The sequence below is a fragment of the Thermobia domestica genome, chromosome 15 (assembly GCF_964235325.1).
Source record: "Thermobia domestica chromosome 15, izTheDome1.hap1.1, whole genome shotgun sequence".
NCBI lineage: Eukaryota > Metazoa > Arthropoda > Insecta > Zygentoma > Lepismatidae > Thermobia > Thermobia domestica.
In genome coordinates this window covers 167,843,777-167,864,228 of record NC_137468.1, presented here as the reverse complement: position 1 = coordinate 167,864,228, position 20,452 = coordinate 167,843,777, and the positions used below count along the sequence as shown (strand labels likewise).

Genomic DNA, 20,452 nt, shown 5'->3' with positions numbered 1-20,452 from the left:
AAGACCACTGAATAAGTGGCTGAAGCAGTTCAGGAAAATCCTTATAGACGTTCATAAACCAAATAAGTACTGCCCTTATTACATTTATTACTTCTAAAATTACCATATTTGATGATCGTGGGTTTATGAATGAAGAGGAAAAAAAAAGTTTAAGAAAAGTGATTATATATACGAATACAAGGTGTAACAAAAAGGTATGGCAGAATTTCAGAGGTGAATTCCTTATGGGTAAACAAGTATTTAAAAAAAAAAAAAAAAAAGTATGACCATACGTCGGAAAATGCATCGTTAGTTACGGCTATTGAGTCGCCTGACGGTGTGAAATAGTTACATTCTTGACGCCCCTTAATGTGACTCAATTTAAACCTCAATAGCTCAGCTCCTAATTAAGCTAGGAAGATAATTTTGGTATCTATGTCGTCCTGAAGGATGAACTAGTGTAAACCATATGTAGATATGACGTGTATGTCGTCGAACGAGTCTGTCTATCAATATCACCTGCAGCGAGTGCAGTCTGTCAGCAGCCGACTATCTGCCGTGAGTATGATTTTGCCAGTCATACCTCTAGCAGTATGCCGTTAATCTAATTTTCCCATCCGCAATAGTGTTTACAGATGGGGCTAAGTTCACACGAGAAAGCATCTTAAATTACAATAATGTACGTGTTTGAGCGGACGATAATTCTAATGCGATCAGTCCCAAGAGACATCAACAGTTTGCTCTGTATGCGGTGTGGTATTGTCGGTGACACTTTACTAGGTCCACACATACTCCCGCAGAGGCTGACAAACATCTATCGAGACTTTCTGGAAACCCATTCCGGATGCATTGGATAACTTGCCCGTAACTGCGTCCACCCGTGAAAATGCAAATTAGTGGAAAGCTTCATCCTTCTGGAAGACATTATACCAAAATTGTCTTCCTAGCTTAATTAGGAGCTGGGCTTTTGAGGTTTAAATTGAGTCACATTGAGAGGCGTCCAGAATGTGACTGACTACTTCACACCGTCAGGCGGCTCAATGGCCGTAACAGGAATCAACCCCTGAAATTTTGCCCTACCTTTTTGTTACAGCTGTCTTAGTTTAAGGTTTGTTAGGTGATGGAAGTGAATGATCATGAAAGTACATTCATAGTGCTCTCCCACCGGAAATCGAATGTGGAACCACGTGCTAGCCACTAGACCAGCGAGAAGGATTAAGAACTGTGTAATTTCCTTGCACTACCTTACAATATTTTTGATAAAGTGTGCCCGCTACATAATATTTAAACATAAGTATTCTTTAGATATAAAAACATATATATAACTATATATAACGTAATAATTCCAGATATTCTGAAGTACTATATCTCTATCCTTAAAAGCTTCTTGATTAATGAGTTTAACAAGTTTCTTATAAATTTTCAACCAAAGAAAGATAGTCTAGAAGAGTAACTTCCTTAAGCAAATATAATTGCAAAGTTAACACTATGAAGTAACATCATTATTTATCATATCTTTTCGTATATTGTGCAGACACGCTTTGTAATAATTTAGCGTGTTTCTCGTTCGATAGTTAGCAGCTCTCTTGCACGTGATCGAACTACCTAGCAGATGTTCAGTGAGCTTGCTCGGGGAACTACTGAAGCAATGCTGACCAGCTCCGAGAAAACTGCTCAAAATGGTGGTACTGAATTAGCATTCTTGTGTCGAAATTCGATATTTATATAACGAGTTAGCGAGTTGAAAGTGTCAGTATTTTGTCATTTACGAGTATGGTAACTTGCAACCCTACGTAAGAACATTTAGTATTATACTTAGATAGCTACATGAGATTTGAAAGAACATTGTGTGTGTATATGACGTGAATCAGCTATAGTGATGTGAGGTGGAAAATTTTCCGCTATATTTTTCCGGAAAATTTTCAGTTCTAAAAAAATATCAGTAATCAAGTAAGAATTCCTCAGCAATCATGAAATTGATTGAATTCATGTATAGAAATGTTGAAAAGTGAAAGATCAATTAAAGAATCTGAATTTTCATGGCTCAGACAATTTTCAGTACTATGTAGGAACACGTTAAACCATTTTTCATGAATCGAAATATTTTCTGCCTTATATGGAAAAATTAAAGAACTTTTTATGAGTCGGAAAGTTTTCATCATTTTGAAGCAAAAAGTAAAAAAACTTTTTTGTGAATCGGAAAGTTTTATTGCTCTGTAGAAACAAGTGAAAGAAATTTTCATAGATCGGAAAATTTTCATCACGATGTAGAAACAAGTGGAAAACACTTTTCATAGGCCGGACAATTTTGGATATTATGTATAGTGATCTTAGGTGGAAAATTTTCCACTATATTTAACTGCACATAGAGCTATAAAATTGAATTTCAGTAGAGGAAAGTTAGTCAGCAACAAATTATAATTTTCCAAGTAGCTTTCGGGAACTGGAAAATTTTCTAATATTTCAAGTTGGGAAATAAAATTTTACACAGTGTTTTTCTCTCTCTCTCTCTCTCTTGTTCTGCGAGTTCCTTCGTTGCTAAGAGGTTAGCATACGCGCCTTTGGCATGGAAAACCTGGCTTCGATTCCCAGCGGGAGCTCATGTAGTTCGGATTCCACGTTAATCAGTTGGTCCCGTTTTATATAGTCTCGCTGCTGGGTCAGTCCATGTCAATTCATCCAGGTCATGAAACCCATAGTCTCAGAATGGCATGAGGATTTTTCTGTTTACTCTACTTGCCATCCTTATTGATCACACCAAATTTTAATTTGATATCTTATATACTTTTTTAGTTAATTTTTTTTTTTTAGTTTGGTAAAATAAACGTTTTTGTTGTTGCCGAGGGTTAAAGAGATTACAACATTGATATACTAAAAAGATCATAACTTTGTTAATTCTCATCATATCACAATGATTTTTTCACTAGAATGATCACAATAAGATACAGAATAAGGTAAAAATACATTCAGCTACTTGTACTTGAATTGTTGTAGTGAATATTAGCTCAAAACTGGATATTACGATTTTTTTAAAGAAAAAACATAAAATTTTAAAATACAGTAAAAACTTAAAGGCACTACATAAACCAAAGTATTTTATATGTATTTATAAGCCTAAAGGCATGAGATAATGTGTTCTGAAAGAAAAACTGTGGGTTTTTAACTGCAAATATTTTTAAACCATTTATCTTTAGAGTACGGCCAGGTATTTTAAGAAAATCTAAACCTTCACGTTGGCAGCCCTAGCGTTGTCCCTAATTGTCACAGGGACATGAACCATATCACGTTACAAAGTTTATGGAACACAGATTCCAACAAGGTAACTTCAGTGCCCCCTTGTTTCCAACCCACAGAAGAAGAAGAAGAAGAAAAATGGCTTTTTTTAAAAAAAATATTTTGTCGGACTGTGGCAACACTGTTCATTGTCATACGCAGGAAAAAAATTCTCGCATACACACCAGACATTGGGTGGAATCATAAAAAATAAAGGGCCTAGGTACAATAGCTTGCGAGATAAAAATTCGAAACCTCGTATATACTATGGTCAACCTGTATATATTTTACGAAGGAACTGTGGTCTACCCTCAGGTTGGCAACCCTGGCGACTTCCCTAATTGTAACAGAGACGCGAATGATACCTCGTTGCAAAGCTTACGGAACACTGATTCCAATGAGTTAACTTTTGTGCCCCCCTCCCCCGGTTCCCAACCCACAAAAGAAGAAGAAAATTGCTATTCACTATGAGTTTAATGAATTATACATGTTCATCACATACAACAGATTGAATATAATCAGTGAACGAAAAAAGAATTTACCAAATCATCTTAAAGTCCTGAAGTGGTTCATTTACTATTTACACCATAGAGATCCTGAAGTAGAATTACAGAAAATGTTTAAATAAAACACTAACAACATTTTATTTCTGGGCTTGCATTTGTTTCATCTTGTTGCACTGAAGATTGATTGAACCTATTTCCTTTTCGGAAAAATAATACATTCTTCCGGATGCTTTTGTGACTGGGAGGGGGGGGGGGTTACACATGAAATTATGTTACTCATAGGAATCCAGCAAACATCTTCTTTTGGGGGCTAGTGAAAAGATGTAGCAGGCCCATGGGGATGCATAAATTTAATTTTAACGTCTCCTTCATCTTCATGTTTTGACAAAACTAATCCAAAATACCACCGGTCATCATAAAGGCATGCAATGTAATTGTGTACACCCACATCAGGCATTTTCACCGAATGATTTTCTTCAGAAAAGTTGAATATTGTGCAAAAGTTGTCATCTACACTTACTCGTTTTGTTGCAGTGGAGTCTTCAGATTTGGGCTCAAAGTGATGAAGACTACGTGTTCCAGATACTGTCCTGGATTAAGTGAAATGCCCTTCTAAGTTTTTTCGTGCCTCTATCAATGTTTCTTTTCTAATCATTGTGAACTTTGTATTTTCTATATTTTCCTTGCAAAAATAATAAAAAAAAATCGAAATTATCAATAGCATTACCAGAACTACGTTGGAGACTTGCTTTTGTCACGATGGCTGATGGCAAAAAAACACCATGTAGCTTTTAATCCAAAGTCTTTTTCATGAACTCATGTGGTTCCGATTCCACGTTAATCAGTAGGTCCACGTCTCATATAGCCTCGCTGCTGAAAGGGACGCTAAACTGAAATCAACTCAACTCTTTTTCATGAACCTGAGGGCTGTAGGATTCGCACTCCTCAAGATACCGAACGAAATTGCTACCTAAACTGATATAAGATTCCAACGAACTGTTTTGATTTGTGAAATACTTTGTGAAACGATCTTACTTTCTAAATACATTAAATATATTTTTAATTTATTAAAAACTAAGACAGTTATCGAAAGCGCTTATGAGGAAAAATAATAAAATTATATTTTGGTTATTTGATTTTAAAGTTTACTGTAAAAGCTTATGCGCAGTTGTATTAGTTCTAGAACATTGATAAATTTACTGCAGCTTAAATAATTTAACATCTTCAGCTTGATTAAAATGTCATAATTTCATTACGCCTTACATGTAAATCATTCAATGAGTTTTTCAGAAAATAAAATGTGCACTATTTTAACCCTTAGAAGATGCCTGGCTCATCCCTTTCTCTTAGCGCCAGTCGGGGGCCGCGGTGGCTCAGTGGTAGAGCGTTCACCTCTGGTGCTTGGGGTCCCGGGGTCGATCCCAGCCCCCACCAAGTGAACTTTGTGGTGGACCGTGTGCGTGGGTTTTCTCGGGTTCTCCCGTTTCCTCCCACTTTCTTCATTCCACCATTTCATTCATTACTCATCATCACCGTCTCCTTTAGCCTAACGGGCATAACCGTGGGACGTAAAACTCAAAGATTTCATTTCATTTCATTTTTCTTAGCGCCAGTACTTCAAACTTCTGTTGCTCGGCTCCTAATGAATGTAGACTGTGTCTCCCCAGGCCGAATCCGTAGGAGGAAGTGATTTTTCTTTTATGACAAAAAACAGTGTTGCCAAAGTCCCACAAAAGTCAAAGATGATTTTCATCTTCTTTTGTGGGTTGGGAGCCGGGGGCACAACAGTTACCTCATTGGAACCAGTGTTCCGTAAGCTTTGCAACGAGGTATCATTCGCGTCTCTGTTACAATTAGGGAAGTCGCCAGGGTTGCCAACCTGAGGGTAGACCACAGTTTCTTCGTAAAATATATACAGGTTGACCATAGTATATACGAGGTTTCGAATTTTTATCTCGCAAGCTATTGTACAATCCGCGTCAAAAAACCTGCAACATGAGCATATAAGTTTATTGTGAAATGACGAAGTCTTTTGCTCCAAAATAAGTGTGCACGGGAGGAACCCGAGGTTTATCCTGGCGTGATTCGTTCCACTTAGACGTTATGTTCATTCCCTGTGCTGTTAGGCGTAGTTTCACAATAAACTTACATCCTCATGTTGCAGGTTTTTTGCCTCAGATTGTACCTAGGCCCTTTATTTTTTATGATTCCACCCAATGTCTGGTGTGTATGCGAGAATTTTTTTTCCTGCGTATGACAATGAACAGTGTTGCCACAGTCCGACAAAATATTTTTTTTAAAAAAGCCATTTTTCTTCTTCTTCTTCTGTGGGTTGGAAACAAGGGGCACTGAAGTTACCTTGTTGGAATCTGAGTTCCATAAACTTTGTAACGTGATATGGTTCATGTCCCTGTGACAATTAGGGACAACGCTAGGGCTGCCAACGTGAAGGTCTAGATTTTTTTAAAATACCTGGCCGTACTCTAAAGATAAATGGTTTAAAAATATTTGCAGTTAAAAACCCAGTTTTTCTTTCAGAACACATTATCTCATGCCTTTAGGCTTATAAATACATATAAAATACTTTGGTTTATGTAGTGCCTTTAAGTTTTTACTGTATTTTAAAATTTTATGTTTTTTCTTTAAAAAAATCGTAATATCCAGTTTTGAGCTAATATTCACTACAACAATTCAAGTACAAGTAGCTGAATGTATTTTTACCTTATTCTGTATCTTATTGTGATCATTTTAGTGAAAAAATCATTGTGATATGATGAGAATTAACAAAGTTATGATCTTTTTAGTATATCAATGTTGTAATCTCTTTAACCCTCGGCAACAACAAAAACGTATATTTTACCAAACTAAAAAAATTTTTAACTAAAAAAGTATATAAGATATCAAATTAAAATTTGGTGTGATCAATAAGGATGGCAAGTAGAGTAAACAAAAAAATCCTCATGCCATTCTGAGACTATGGGTTTCATTTGATATTTTAGCTGGATGATTTGAAATGGACTGACCCTGCTGGAAAAGACGTTAAACTCAATTCAACTCTCTCTCTCTCTCTCTCTCTCTCTGGGTGTGTGTATGCAAAGTGCAGAGAACACACATCCAGTTCGTAGAGTACAAATATCCCATTCTATTATTTAAAATTTCAATGTATTAAAAGTCATGAATATTTTCCGATTCATAAAAACATACTCCACTTATTCATTCGATTCATGAAAAATTGTTCCACTTGTTCCTACATAGTACTAAAAATTGTCTAAGCCATGAACATTTTCAGATTCTTTAAACGATCTTTCACATTTTAACATTTCTATATATGAATTCAATCAATTTTATGAATACTGACGAATTGTTACTTGATCACTGATATTTGTTAAGAACGGAAAACTTTCCGGAAAAATATAGAAGAAAAATTTCCACCTCACATCACGGCTAAACAACGATGTAGGAATAAGTGGAGTATGTTTTTATGAATCGGAAAATTTTCCGGTAAATTTTCATCACTGTACAGGAGAGAATTTTTCGATTCATGAAAAATTTGAAAATTGTCTAAGCTATGTTACTTAATCACTGATATTTGTTGAGAACGGAAAATTTTCCGGAAAAATATAGAAGAAAATTTTCCACCTCACATCTCGACTAAACAACGATGTAGGAATAAGTGGACTATGTTTTTACGAATCGGAAAATTTTCCGTTTCAAAATTTCCCGGAAAATTTTCATCACTGTACAGGAGAGCGAATTTTTCGATTTATGAAAAATTGTTCCACTTGTTCCTACATAGTACTGAAAATTGTCTAAGCCATGAAAATTTTCAGATTCTTTAAACGATCTTTCACTTTTTAACATTTCTGTATATGAATTCAATCAATTTTATGAATACTGACGAATTGTTACTTGATCACTGATATTTGTTAAGAACGGAAAACTTTCCGGAAAAATATAGAAGAAAATTTTCCACCTCACATCACTGCTAAACAACGATGTAGGAATAAGTGGAGTATGTTTTTATGAATCGGAAAATTTTCCGGTAAATTTTCATCACTGTACAGGAGAGAATTTTTCGATTCATGAAAAATTTGAAAATTGTCTGAGCTATGTTACTTAATCACTGATATTTGTTAAGAACGGAAAATTTTCCGGAAAAATATAGAAGAAAGTTTTCCATCTCACATCTCGACTAAACAACGATGTAGGAATAAGTGAAGTATGTTTTTATGAATCGGAAAATTTTCCGTTTCAAAATTTTCCGGAAAATTTTCATCACTGATCAGCTAACATTATTTTTCCCTCTTTAATCAGGAATCTGGTGAAAACTGAAACCGATAGACTTCTTGGGTTGAGTCGCCAATGGGAAGAGCTAGAAGCTGAAGTTCCTGAGAACGTTAAGGGCTTGATAAACTCGTACAGCGGGCAAACCAAATTATTAATACGAGAGAAATTTGCTCAGTTCCTGGGATTAATTTCAAATTGTGAGAAAAATGATGGCGAAATGTTGACTACTTGTAGTGACTTAGAAGGTTTCTGGGACATGGTTTACGTTCAGGTAAGAATTATAATTTCCTTTTCAGGGTGTTTGCTGACCTGAAATTTAATCAGAAACCTTACCGTTATCACTGCTCATATCCGTTTCCCTTAGGAACTTGTGTTTTGTGGAAACGAAACATAAATGTTGTACTTTAAAAAATCCAGTCTTAAGGTGAACATTATTTTTGTTACTTATGGAATTATTGTGCAAGCACAAAGTATGAAAACAGCCTTGGTAGCTAGGATTGCTTCTTTCAGTTCAAGAACTTCTGAATATTATCTTTGGAACAGGTTTAGCCTGATTGTGTATATAGTGAATCTGGAATATTTTAAACTGAGATTCGTAACTTTTCTATTTGTTTGCTAATTATTCCTTCTTTGTAGCAGATAACTGTTACCGAGAGAGAGAAATCACATGGCAGTTAAGTGAGAACTGCTTACTTTTGTTAGTTACTGCATGTTTTTCTCAACTGACCTTCTTGTAGAAGTCAACAATAACAATTTGTTTGTTTTATAAAATATAAATCTGGAAAAATAATATAAATAGATGTGGAAAAAAATGGAATTTAAAAACAAACATTTAGATGTCACTCTTGCTTTTCATATCGACATTTTGAAATGAAACTAAATTTCTAATTTTGCGTTACATTATTTACCCAATAGGTTAAGACAACCTTCAGGAAACTCACGGACACGTTGTTACCTTCCTGAAACTCATGATCTAGGATCTAACCAAGGCTCCTGGCACCAGCGGACAACGCTCTATCGCTGACTCACCGTGCTCCCTATATACATATTTTGTGAAGTTTGTAGTGTAATATTAGTTTTCACGTGACCATAGTAGTAGTCTTATATTAACCTAGAGAAAAGTCTAATTGATATTTGTACAGCTTTTTTCCTGCATCACAAAATGTGGTTTTGAACATTCGCCTTACTATACAAAGTCCAGATTGCCGCAGTATTGAACCAGGGTGTCTATCGGTCACGAAATCAGAAAACGGTCTAGAAAAAGTAACGAAATTTAGCTTTTAGGTCACAGTTCTTTTTATATGGAGAAATGTGGTATAGACTGGAAAATTTTGTTCTATAAAACGTCAAACGTCATCACCAAAAAGTGTGTATTTTCGGCTTTAGACGCTACCAAATCCCAAGCAAAGCACTCTTCTATCGCATGTGTGAGAATTTGGCCTAATTCGCTCTTGAGAATGTTACTAAATTTTATGGCTTGGGAAAGAAAATATTACGAAAAAGTCATGAAAATTCATTTTGGGATTTTAGTAGACAGCGTGTGAACTGATCGGAACCAAATTTCCAATTTAATTCTATGTTACAACGTATTACTAGTAGGTAATTGGTTTTCATATTTGATTCCACATTTGCGTTAATTTGTACTTTCTCTCAGCCAATCCTGTGCATGTGATCTCAGATTAGATGTGCATTGGTTACCTTGGTTTCCAGTTTCCTTCTACTTCCTTCATTTAATTCATTACCATCAGTCTCTTTTGACCTGCACGGCATAACTATTTGAAATAAAACTGAATGATTTCATTTCACTGCACAAACCTTTTTTAGATTTTGAAAATCTCTACGGGAATTTCGCTATGCATGCAAATTTGTAACCACAGGATACTGACAAACTATAACACTAAGAAATAAACATATCTCCTTTATGATGCCGCAAAAGTATCAAATCGTAAGGCATACAAATAATTGCGATATAAAATGTTAGGTGACCAGTTTTCAGTATTCTTTTCCTCATGTACCGATTGCCCTAATCCTAATATCAACTTTACTGTAATTTTAAAGTGTTTGTGAGAATGTATGCAAGTAAATAGATATGACAAAGTTCTAACTTCGGTTGAAACAATTTCCAAAACTATATAAAAGCCCCCTTTGAATCTAGAAATACTTGTTCGAAAAGCAATGCAATGTGTCAAACTTCACGAAAAGCATTTATTGAAATACTGAAGTGATCCGAAGTCGTTGATTTCTGATAAAAGGAATTTGAAAACAAGACTCAATTTGGAAAGTACATTTTCTACTTAAACTACCCTATACAGAGTCGAGCAAACTAGTCGAAATAAACATATTCATCGAGCAAAATATTCATCCGCGCGCGCATATCTTACAGCAGTTAGTCTATTATGGCGGGAAGACAAGAATTCGTAGGTCAGAAAATATGCAATTAAAATAGCCCCATAGAGCAAGTCTTATGAAGTTATTAACGTGTCAATTTCAGTCAACATTTGCCAGGTCGCTAAATTTCTGCGAAAATGTATTGAATATTTTTAAATTATATTTTTTTCTCTCTCTCTCTGCTTGTTAAGGTTACAATTTCTTTTATAAATTTCAACCTAGAGACTTCAAATTTTTAGAGAAGGAACTTCATAACCTATCAAAGGGAACAATCCGTGCCGATGTTTTATTTAGAATTTTCTTCATTGTTGAAAGAGTTCGATTGTTAAAGATTTGAATATCCATTTCAACTACCAAGCCATTTCAACAATGAAGGAAATTCTAAATAAAAAATCGGCACGGATTATTGCCTTCGATAGAGTATGAAGTTCCTTTCCTAAAACTGAAACTTTCTGTAGGTTGAAACTTGTAAGAGAAATCGTGAATTTTCGTGAAAGATAAAAAAAATACATGGGAGGTACGAAGACTGTAGTGCCATCTATCGGCAAAACTTGTCCCTTTAAACCAACCTTAAAAGCTTTCATCGGAACTTGAATACTAGATTAAGGTTGTCAACTTAACGTATGATAGTTCCACAAGTTTAAACACTTCAACTTTTTTGAGCTAGATTACTCTTTATCTGAGTGAAAAGCAGAGACTTCAGGAGTGAGTGAGTGTGTGACTGTTCTGGGAAGCGTACTCGATGACTTAGTTAACGCATCGACACGATACACCGGAGAGACTGGGTTCGAGACCCAGTCCAGTCATTAACTTTTCACTTATTGAACTGGCACCTACGGAGAATCTGGTGTATAAAAGAGTCGGTTGTTTCCTCCTTTCGTTAATATGTATTGTCACCACTACTTAGGTTGTCAGCAGGAGGCAGACGAGGAAAGTTTTCAGCGACAAAGTAACTTACAAGGGAGAAACTGGTTCACTCATACAGTATATTAGAGATCTTTTGCAGCTCTTCTGAAAAGGTAACGTTTTCTTTTATGAAATTTACGTAGAACTTGTAACAATTTTTAGATTTCATTTTTTTGTTTTGTTTTTTAAGGTACGAGATCTGGACAAAAAGTTCAATCAGCTGGACAAACTGAAGCAAAACGATTGGAAGGAAGAAGATATACCACGTGCCAGAGTCCCTAAGAAACGCCAACCTGCGACACAAAATAAGGACAAATTTAAACATGTGAAGTCCAATATTAGAGCTGCAATTCTGGGTAAGTGTTTGTGTTTTACTTAGAAATAGACTTGGATTTTTTTTTTTTTTTTTTTTTTTAATCAGAAAAAAGAAGAAAGACTTGAGCTAACTGAATTGGGTGATTTTACAGGGTTTCTACAGATCGGGAAAGTGAACGAAGCTACATTTGTCAGAGAAGCATCTAAATAGTAGGGAAATTTACCAAATATATATATCTTATGAATAAAGAAACTGAAAAGGGCTACAGCAGGCTGCTAATATATGGAAAATGTATATTTTAAAAATATTATTTTTAAATTACAAGATAAATTGAGAGGGCTGGCCTCTAGCTCAGTCACTAGTGTCCGACTTCCAATCTAGCGATCTGTGTTCAGTTTCCGGTGAGTGTATGAGTTTTTCTTCCTAGGCGGTAAGTCCGAGAGATTAGCTCAGTCTTGGAAAACGAGTACCGGAGATAACCCTGGGACCAAACTAGTAAAGGAAGGAAAGGTGAGTCTAAAAAATAAAATTTCCGTTATGGAAAACATGGAATTTCTTACGAAGTCTTGGAAGTTTCTTGTAGCAGTGGTAACAGAGCTGGTGGAAAATGGCCCTTTGAAGTTTAAAATTATAAAATTGCATAAACTAAAATTGTACGTAGCTTTTCACTAGACCCTGCAGTAATCAAGCAAACAGGTCAAATTAGGTCAGAGTTGGTTTCTGTGCAAATTCCCTTTCTGTACCAAGTACAATGAATTGTTGGAAGGGATGAAAATATGCTTTATTTTATCGCATGGTAATGCTGTGTGGAAAGTAGCTTTCCTGTTAACAATTCAGTTTTAGTAGAGAACACCCATGAACAAACACTAGTATTAATGAAATATGCATGATATGCTATCCATGAAAATGGTGGAATTAGGCAAATGGAAATTAATAGAAAAATGTTACATTGTGTTCGAGGAGCGAGGCAAAGATATCACGAACATTTAGAGATTAATCGTAAATTACAAGGGAAAGGATAAACTGAAGGTATAGAAAATTAGGTGACTTGAAGAAGCTAGTAACACGAGGAACGTTTCTCATTGAAAGGAAAGTACGAGAATTGCGAAAGAAAATTAGGCGTTAAGGAACGGTTCAAGAAGTAATCCTGAGGACTACATGAATAAGTAAGTTGTGACGTTTGCGAAAAACAGAGTATAAAAATAATAATCCTTGATGCACTACATAGGCAACAATATTCACTCTGTGTAAGTAAAATTCCTTTTTGTATCAGTTCATAAACAAACTAGCACATTCCTTGGAATTGACTTTAAAGTAGTTCAAGAATTGAAGAAAAGAGAAAGCGAGACAAAAGATAATCAGTAGTCATACTGTATTTAAAATTTTAGGTCCTATTAATTTCGTAAGTAGTTTGTGTCAGTCGAATTGTGAATATGTAACTGAAAATTCAAATATAATTCCATGAAATCAGTAGGCCGATACGTGGACTACGTATAAGATTAGTCCACGAAACAACTGGAATTGAAATAAGAATATTAAAATAAGATGTGAAAGTTTTTTTTGGAGGAGATATATATAGATATATAAACATTAAATTGTAATAGGCAAGGTATTGATCGATCATCAGGGGAGAGCAGACCGACAGAACGTCTGGAAAATTAAGATATTTGTAGAAAACATTTTAAACTGAAGTGTGTGAAGAACCACTTCAATTCTATAAGTAATTTAAACTTGCGTACTGGGTGATACTCACGTATGTCGGAATAGTATAATATATATAGTGTACGTGTAATATTTTACTCTGCAAGCTTTGGTTTATTGAATAACAATAATAAATTCAGTGTGAAAACTGTTTTATACAATTCGTTTCATTAACTTTAAATTTTGATACTGGAAATTTCTTGCACTTGGAAATTTACTGTTTTCTGCTGGAGCCCTGTTCACGGAGATTAAAAATACCGTACACGTTGGTAACCTTCCCTGCCGGAACAAAAGAACGTACAACTTGAGCCCATTAGTTGAGCACGTTTCTCCATTTGACGTGTAACCAGCCAATTGGCAAGGTGTATCTTCACTGCTCTTATGTTTTTGTTAATTTTATTCCTATTTTTATGCTCCGTGTGCAAGGCTTCAGGTAAGAACTGAAAGTTTGTAAATGCAAGGCATTTTCAGGAATCAGAATTTAAGGTAAGTAAAATGATCGTTTAAGTTTCTGAGCGTGTTGCCTAACAGTGAATAATTCACTTACCAGGCACTTGCGTTCTATCTAAATTATATATATCTCAGACATGTCAGGATGTTTAATATATTGTCATGTAATATATGGTCTTATCTTTTCACTGTAATGTAATATTGCTAAGTGTCTTGACGACTGACTATTTCATTCTTGAATCACGTTGGACAATATGTAATACTAGAGTCGTTCCGTTCATATAGTTTTTTCGTGATCAGTTACTCTTCTTTCTCTAGTTCAGATGTAAGATATTTGTGATTCAGTCATTGTTTTCTATCTTGTACCATCTTTCTTAAATGCTGGTGAGAAAATATTGATACTTTATCTGAGGCATTAGAGAAATAGGCTACTATAGATGTTCAGTTTTATTTTATTATTATTGAATTCTTTGCTTCCACGGTATTATTGAATGTTTGTTGTTTTTTCTAGCTGCGAAACAAAAGAAACAAGAATCAAAAACTGAAAATAACGATGCTAATGTATTCGAGGGTGGTTTCTTCAGGATTGAGTCCCCTAGAAAATCTCAAGCAACCAGTAAGTGTTTTGAGTTTATTATTTCAAATACTAATTTGTAAATGTCTGCTTTTATAGACAAATAGTATTAGAGAAGAAAAGTATATTGGCCGAAAAGGGGTTACTTTTATAATAGAGAAATATTTTTGAAACAGGTAATATGTTACTTAAATTAAACTCTCCGATCGTTGGTATAAATTTGCAAACTTTGTGTATAATTCATGGTATTACTACTCTTTTGAGTCTTCCTGCAATGTTGTTCTCGGAAGGCAGACTGCCAACTTGAGTGTCCTCGTTATCTATAGTTTAGCTTACAGTAATAAACTAGATTCTCCTCACAAACTCCATTTATTCAGTTTTAACAATAATTATTTATTACTCCACCTATAAGAACTTCTCCTTTCTCTAATAGCATAAACCCCTTTCTGTCGAAATTGCCATTAGCAGTATTCCTTTACACCTATTGTCACTCCCAACAGTGTTTTGTGTCTTCTTTATTCAAACTAAAGCTGATAATTTTATTCTAATTCACATCTAATTCAGCGTTACATCGACTGAATTTTGTTCGTGTTGTCATAGTATTCGAAGTATATTTTCTTGTCTTTTTCAGCATCATCCACTCCAGGAAAGAACAGACAGTCTGGTCTTCTGGAGCAAGTTCTGCAAAGTACATTGGAGACACCCAAAGCACATCAGAATAATTGTCAAGTGAGTGTAACCTATTTACATATTTTGTTGGCTAGAATAGTATCCATTATATAGGAAAGAAGGAAACTTTTTTTTTTTTTTTTTTTTTACCAGATCCTCTATAGGTGCGAATTCTGTAACACACAGTGAAAAAGTAACTCACTGGACCGGAAGGTACTCAGTATATGGACACAGGATTGTCCAATCACAGCAGGGGTCTGTGGTACAACTCACGTTGGCTGGGATGAGAGCACTGACCTCGAGAATGAGTGGCTGTTCTGGGAAGCTGACAGGGTGGTGTAATGGTTAACGCGTCGGCGTGGTATACTGGAGGTCCCGGGTTCGATTCAGGGTCTTTCATTCTTTGTGTTTGAGTACCGACTAGTTTTAATAGTGATTTCGATTTATGAAAAATTTGAAATTGTTCTTAACTCATAAGCATTGATACGAATTTTTTTGTAGAAATAAGTCATTGTAATTGTTAGGAATAGAATAGTTCTTGTGAAGTAGTTTTTGTTCTTTATATGTATATTGATGTGCTTTTGGAAGCTGGTAGGACTTCTATAAATTTCGATATTTCTGTAATCGAGAAGTAAATAATCAATTCATTCTTGGGTGTTTGCCACGTCACGATGATATGTATTTGTTTTAAAGTTGGGAAGGAAAAACTCAAAACTAATAAAACGCGTAATCCTTCAAAAATTTCTTCATTTGATATTTATTTACGTACGGCGTAGGAACTAAAGCTCTGCACACCATACTATTTACAAGCTTTTTTAGTTTAACGTTCCACGATTATACGGCGAGGCCGAGACTGATGATGAGATGAATGATAACGGTGGTATGAAGTAAGTGAGAGAACCCTGAAAAATCCCACGCACATTGTTCAGCAGAGTTTCACTTGGCTTGGATTGGGATCGAACAAAGGACCCCACGCTCTACCACAACCACCGCGCATCCCTTTAGAAGCTTGTGTAGCAGGTGAAAGTCTACCACCATGCCAAGTTTCATCCAAATAAAATAAATTTGGTTTATCTCGTGTAATATATAGGGTGCGGCACGTAAAACCGGCCCGTAAAGTGAACACATAAAATAAAATGTAATGTATTGAATATGATTAACTACAACACACAAATGAAATGTAATGTATTGAATATGACTACTCACCTTCACAGCAGGTGCTGAAAGTGTCCTCCGCCCACTTCAACACACATGTGAGCACGATTGAGGAGATTCATATATACCCTTGTCAGTTCTTGTGTTGTAATGCTCTTGGTAACATCCTGGATCCTGGTCTTGAGTTCTTCAATTGTGTGTGGATTTGTTTCGTATACTCTTCCCTTTAACAGTCCCCGTAAGTAAAAGTCACACGTGGACAAGTCTGGTGACCGAGGAGGCCACAAGCCTTTGCTGATTGTCCTCTCTGGTGTAAACATCTCATGCACAAGGGACAATGATGCAGCTGATGTGTGGCATGTTGCACCGTCCTGCTGAAAGTAACATAACTGACGCTCCTCTTCGGTCAAGTGTGTATAAAACTCCTCCAGGATTCCCATATACACGTCACTGTTCACTGTAGTCTCAAAGAATATGGGCCCAATGACGCGTGTGGCGGAAATGGCACACCAAACACCAATCTTCTCATCATGCAAGGGTACCTGGTGGATTGCGTGTGGATTTTCTGTCGACCAATACCGGTTGTTTTGGGAATTTACGTACCCAGACAGGTGGAACCACGCCTCGTCACTCATGATGAGCATTAGTGGATCCAAGAAACCACTGGCAACATTGCTCAACAGCCATGATCAGAAATGCACCCTCTTCTGCAGGTCAGGCTCCTTCAGTTCTTGCAGAACACTTATCCGGTACGGTTTTAACTTCAGTCCTTTTAAAACACGTCTGCAACTTCTCTCACTCGCATGAACCTGTTGACTCAATCTCCTGGTTGACTTTCGAGGACTTCTTATTATCTCCTCCACCTGCATCTTTAATTCAGGTGTGCAGACAGATGGTCGTCTGTTCCTGGGAGCATTTTGAACCGATCCTGTACGCCGCCATTTTTCAATCAATTCCTGAATGGTGCTTTTTGCTGGCACAGAACGTCCTGGAAATTTCTCCCGAAACAAATTCTTTGTTTTCACAAAAGATCCAGGAGAATGAACCCTTCAACAATGGCAACACGCTCGGGTATCGAATACGGCATTATCACACACTGACACTCACCCGGCTTAACACAACTAGGCCTTTTTCTCAACTGGTTTCGACAAGTTTCACTGGCTGCGGCTGCACGTGACTGCTGCAGGTCACGTAAGTCGACCCGACCTCGACACGTCATCTCTTGGTAGGAAGGTAGATTATTTAAGTGTTGCCAAAAACACAATATACCAGAATATTACGACGGGCCGGTTTTACGTGCCGCACCCTGTATATATATATATATATATATATATATATATATATATATATATATATAATATAGTGTTCAGTGTTTTTTCGGGGAAAACCATATGAGGACTAAGAGAAAAAATGCGGTATTCTTGGTTTAAAAAAATATTCCATCCCCTTAGAATTGTAGATTACAAAATTTCTTTTTAATATCTAAATCTTAAACTCATACTTGAATGTGTATTTGAGTCTTAATTCTGTGAAGTACAGGGTTAGCCTAAATGATTCATTAGGTTTCAAAGCACTGTTGAATGGCAAATATACGATACACGAAGACAGGTATACATGAAATGATACATACACTTACCAAATTTTAAAAGCCCGCCTCGTGACTCGCGTGCATGCTAGATGGCAGTCCTGTGACGGGACTCTACAAGATTTCGGCATTGCAGAAGAAGAGTTGTTGTGTGTTAGAATATGCGAAGTGTTCAACTGTTACGAGCGTTCAGCGTGGATTCGTTGTAGCACTTGCAAACGGTCGAGTTTCAAATGCAAACACCGCCGCAAAACATTCCACACTGTTTTCTACAGAATGACCAGTTCACGGCTTGCTCGAACGGTTGACTTTTGTGGGCTGCGCACAAAGCTCTCTCACGCGCTCTGCAGTTTCCTCTGAGAGACACGGTGGCCCGTGCTTTTCCGTTTACACACACAAGAAGTATAATGAAACTGACGGAACTAACGCAAAATGCTCTGGTGACCAGATACAGCTTTTCTGTAATTGCTTAAGAATGCACGCTGAACACTTATAACCGACAAACTCTTCATAAATTTTAACACACAAAATATCTTCTACATTACCGCCATCTTGTACAATGTCGTCCCAGGACTGCCATCTAGTAAGCATGCGATCCACAAGGCGCTTTTTAAATTCGGCGAGTGTATCTCTTCTCATGTATTACCCGTCTTTGTACGTCGTATTCTTGTCATTAAACAGTGCTTGAAACCCGATGGCTACCCTGTACTTTAAAATTTACACATTTAAACAATTTAACTCCTGAGGTTGTTTTTTAGTATATTATCTAAATTTTGTACGATACATTGTATCCAAAAATATTCAACATATATTAATAAAACAAAACTGAGCAAAGCACTAAATATACTAATATCTATGTAACATATACCAGTGGCGTATTTTGTCGGCTACCGGGCCTACCGGCGGTAGCCCTAGGATATTATAAAAGAGTTATTATAATATAAACTAAATTACATGGATAATTATATACTTTAGTATCTTCTTTCAATGATACAAGCTTTTGAGAATTGTGTGTACTGTGAAGTAACTGTGTATTAAATGTAAAGTCCTAACTTAATTTGCTAAATTCAGTTATATAAGTCGTTGGAATTATCAGGCTAGTGCTCTTCCTTTATTCCTTAACTATGTCCTTTCTCTCTCTCACCTCTTTCCCACAACTAGTCATTTTTCAAATTAAAAACATTTGAATTTTATTTAAATTCAACCACAATTTTACAGTTAAGTACCGTGTTGTGCATCAGTTTCATCCCCATTTAGTTGCATTCATTTAATAAATATTGAGCTACAACTGATGGCACAGCACTTAAAAAGATCCACTAACTTCTTTGCACGCAGTCTGTCTCGCTAACATACGATTCTTCGATATGACAACGCAGCAGAAACCACTCTCTAGCTACTACATCAAAAATTGTATCAGCGCATTCCCCTTCGCTCCACCTCCGCCCACAGCGTACGAAAGGGCTGCCAGGTAACAGCAGTCCAGGGAAATCGGTTTCTTGAGCGTGAGAAGGGTAGGGAAATTATACGAGTAATAACAAAGCATTTTGGGGGTCTCTGGGAATTGTCCCTGACACCTTGAGCCTCTCCGTAGCGGTTTGCGTCAACGCAACGAAAATGTTGTGTTTTATAGTATTTTGCGATAGTTAACATAGCTGTTATAAATACTTGTTTCATTATTTGTTTAGTTGTCAAGGCTCTTAACGCTTCTCCGTTAGCTAATCGCCTATTTCAGCGTTCTTTATTACTTGGACAGCTTCCATTTGCTCTGCCGAGTCTATCCAAAGCAAAATGTAGGAATACTTCATGGAAAAAATGAGGTAGAAACGTACGATCGTTTTTCCGTAATACTAATAAGATAATATAAGTCTTGCTAGTGAAGACAAAATAATATTTATCTACTTCATAAATAATCCGTGTTGTTAGATTTTTCTTATTTTGAAGACTGCATAATAACGTGGAAACTAAACCCCAATAATAATAATAATAATAATAATAATAATAATAATAATAATAATAATAATAATGTGTTATAATGGTTAGTGGTAGCCCAAGCCATCAAACCAGTATACGCCACTGACATATATACAGCAGTTGAACATCGCCTTGGTCAGACACAGTATTGATACGAACTTTTCGGATAATATGTTACATTGCTGAATCTGTTACGCAAGTGTTTTTAATATATTTAGTGCTTTTATTATGTTTTGTTTTATTAATACAAATATCCAAATCTTCAAGTATTACAGTTTTTTGTATTTCAGTTTTGGGGATATAAATTTTACAAACTTCACATTTCCCAATTTTCCTCCATTTTTAGTGTAAAAAGGTAATACTGTATTTCTCCAAGGTAAGAATTCTTTAGATATTTAAATTCCAATTTTTTAAGTATAACGAATGAAATGGTAGTGAAATATTATAGATTGTTTCAAATGTTATTCTTTATTTTTAAAACAGAATGGAATGGATCATACACCTCATAATCCTACTTCAGCAAACAAATCTGCCCGGAAGTCAATCCTAAAGCGAAGTGTCATCAAAGAGAAGTCTCCCGTACAACCAGATACTACTACTCCACGTAAGCGCGTCTTATTTGTTGATGAAGTGGATCGTAACTCGTTAGAAATTGAGCGTATAAGTAAGTGTATAAATATTCGTAATGTTTA

General features: G+C 35.9%; 1 protein-coding gene across 2 annotated transcripts in view; it reads left to right on the top strand.

The window, feature by feature from the left end:
- Positions 1-20,452, top strand: part of LOC145671344 (uncharacterized) — a 128,847-nt gene that overhangs the window by 76,307 nt on the left and 32,088 nt on the right. Inside the window, exons 7-11 of one of the 2 annotated variants that reach the window (XM_081740380.1) lie at positions 8,073-8,316; positions 11,530-11,695; positions 14,318-14,422; positions 15,012-15,109; positions 20,244-20,364. In XM_081740380.1, coding sequence (XP_081596506.1) covers positions 8,073-8,316; positions 11,530-11,695; positions 14,318-14,422; positions 15,012-15,109; positions 20,244-20,364 — 734 coding nt within the window. Of the gene's footprint in view, positions 1-8,072; positions 8,317-11,529; positions 11,696-14,317; positions 14,423-15,011; positions 15,110-20,243; positions 20,425-20,452 lie in introns of both variants that reach the window. The other variant, XM_081740379.1, reaches the window with a different exon arrangement.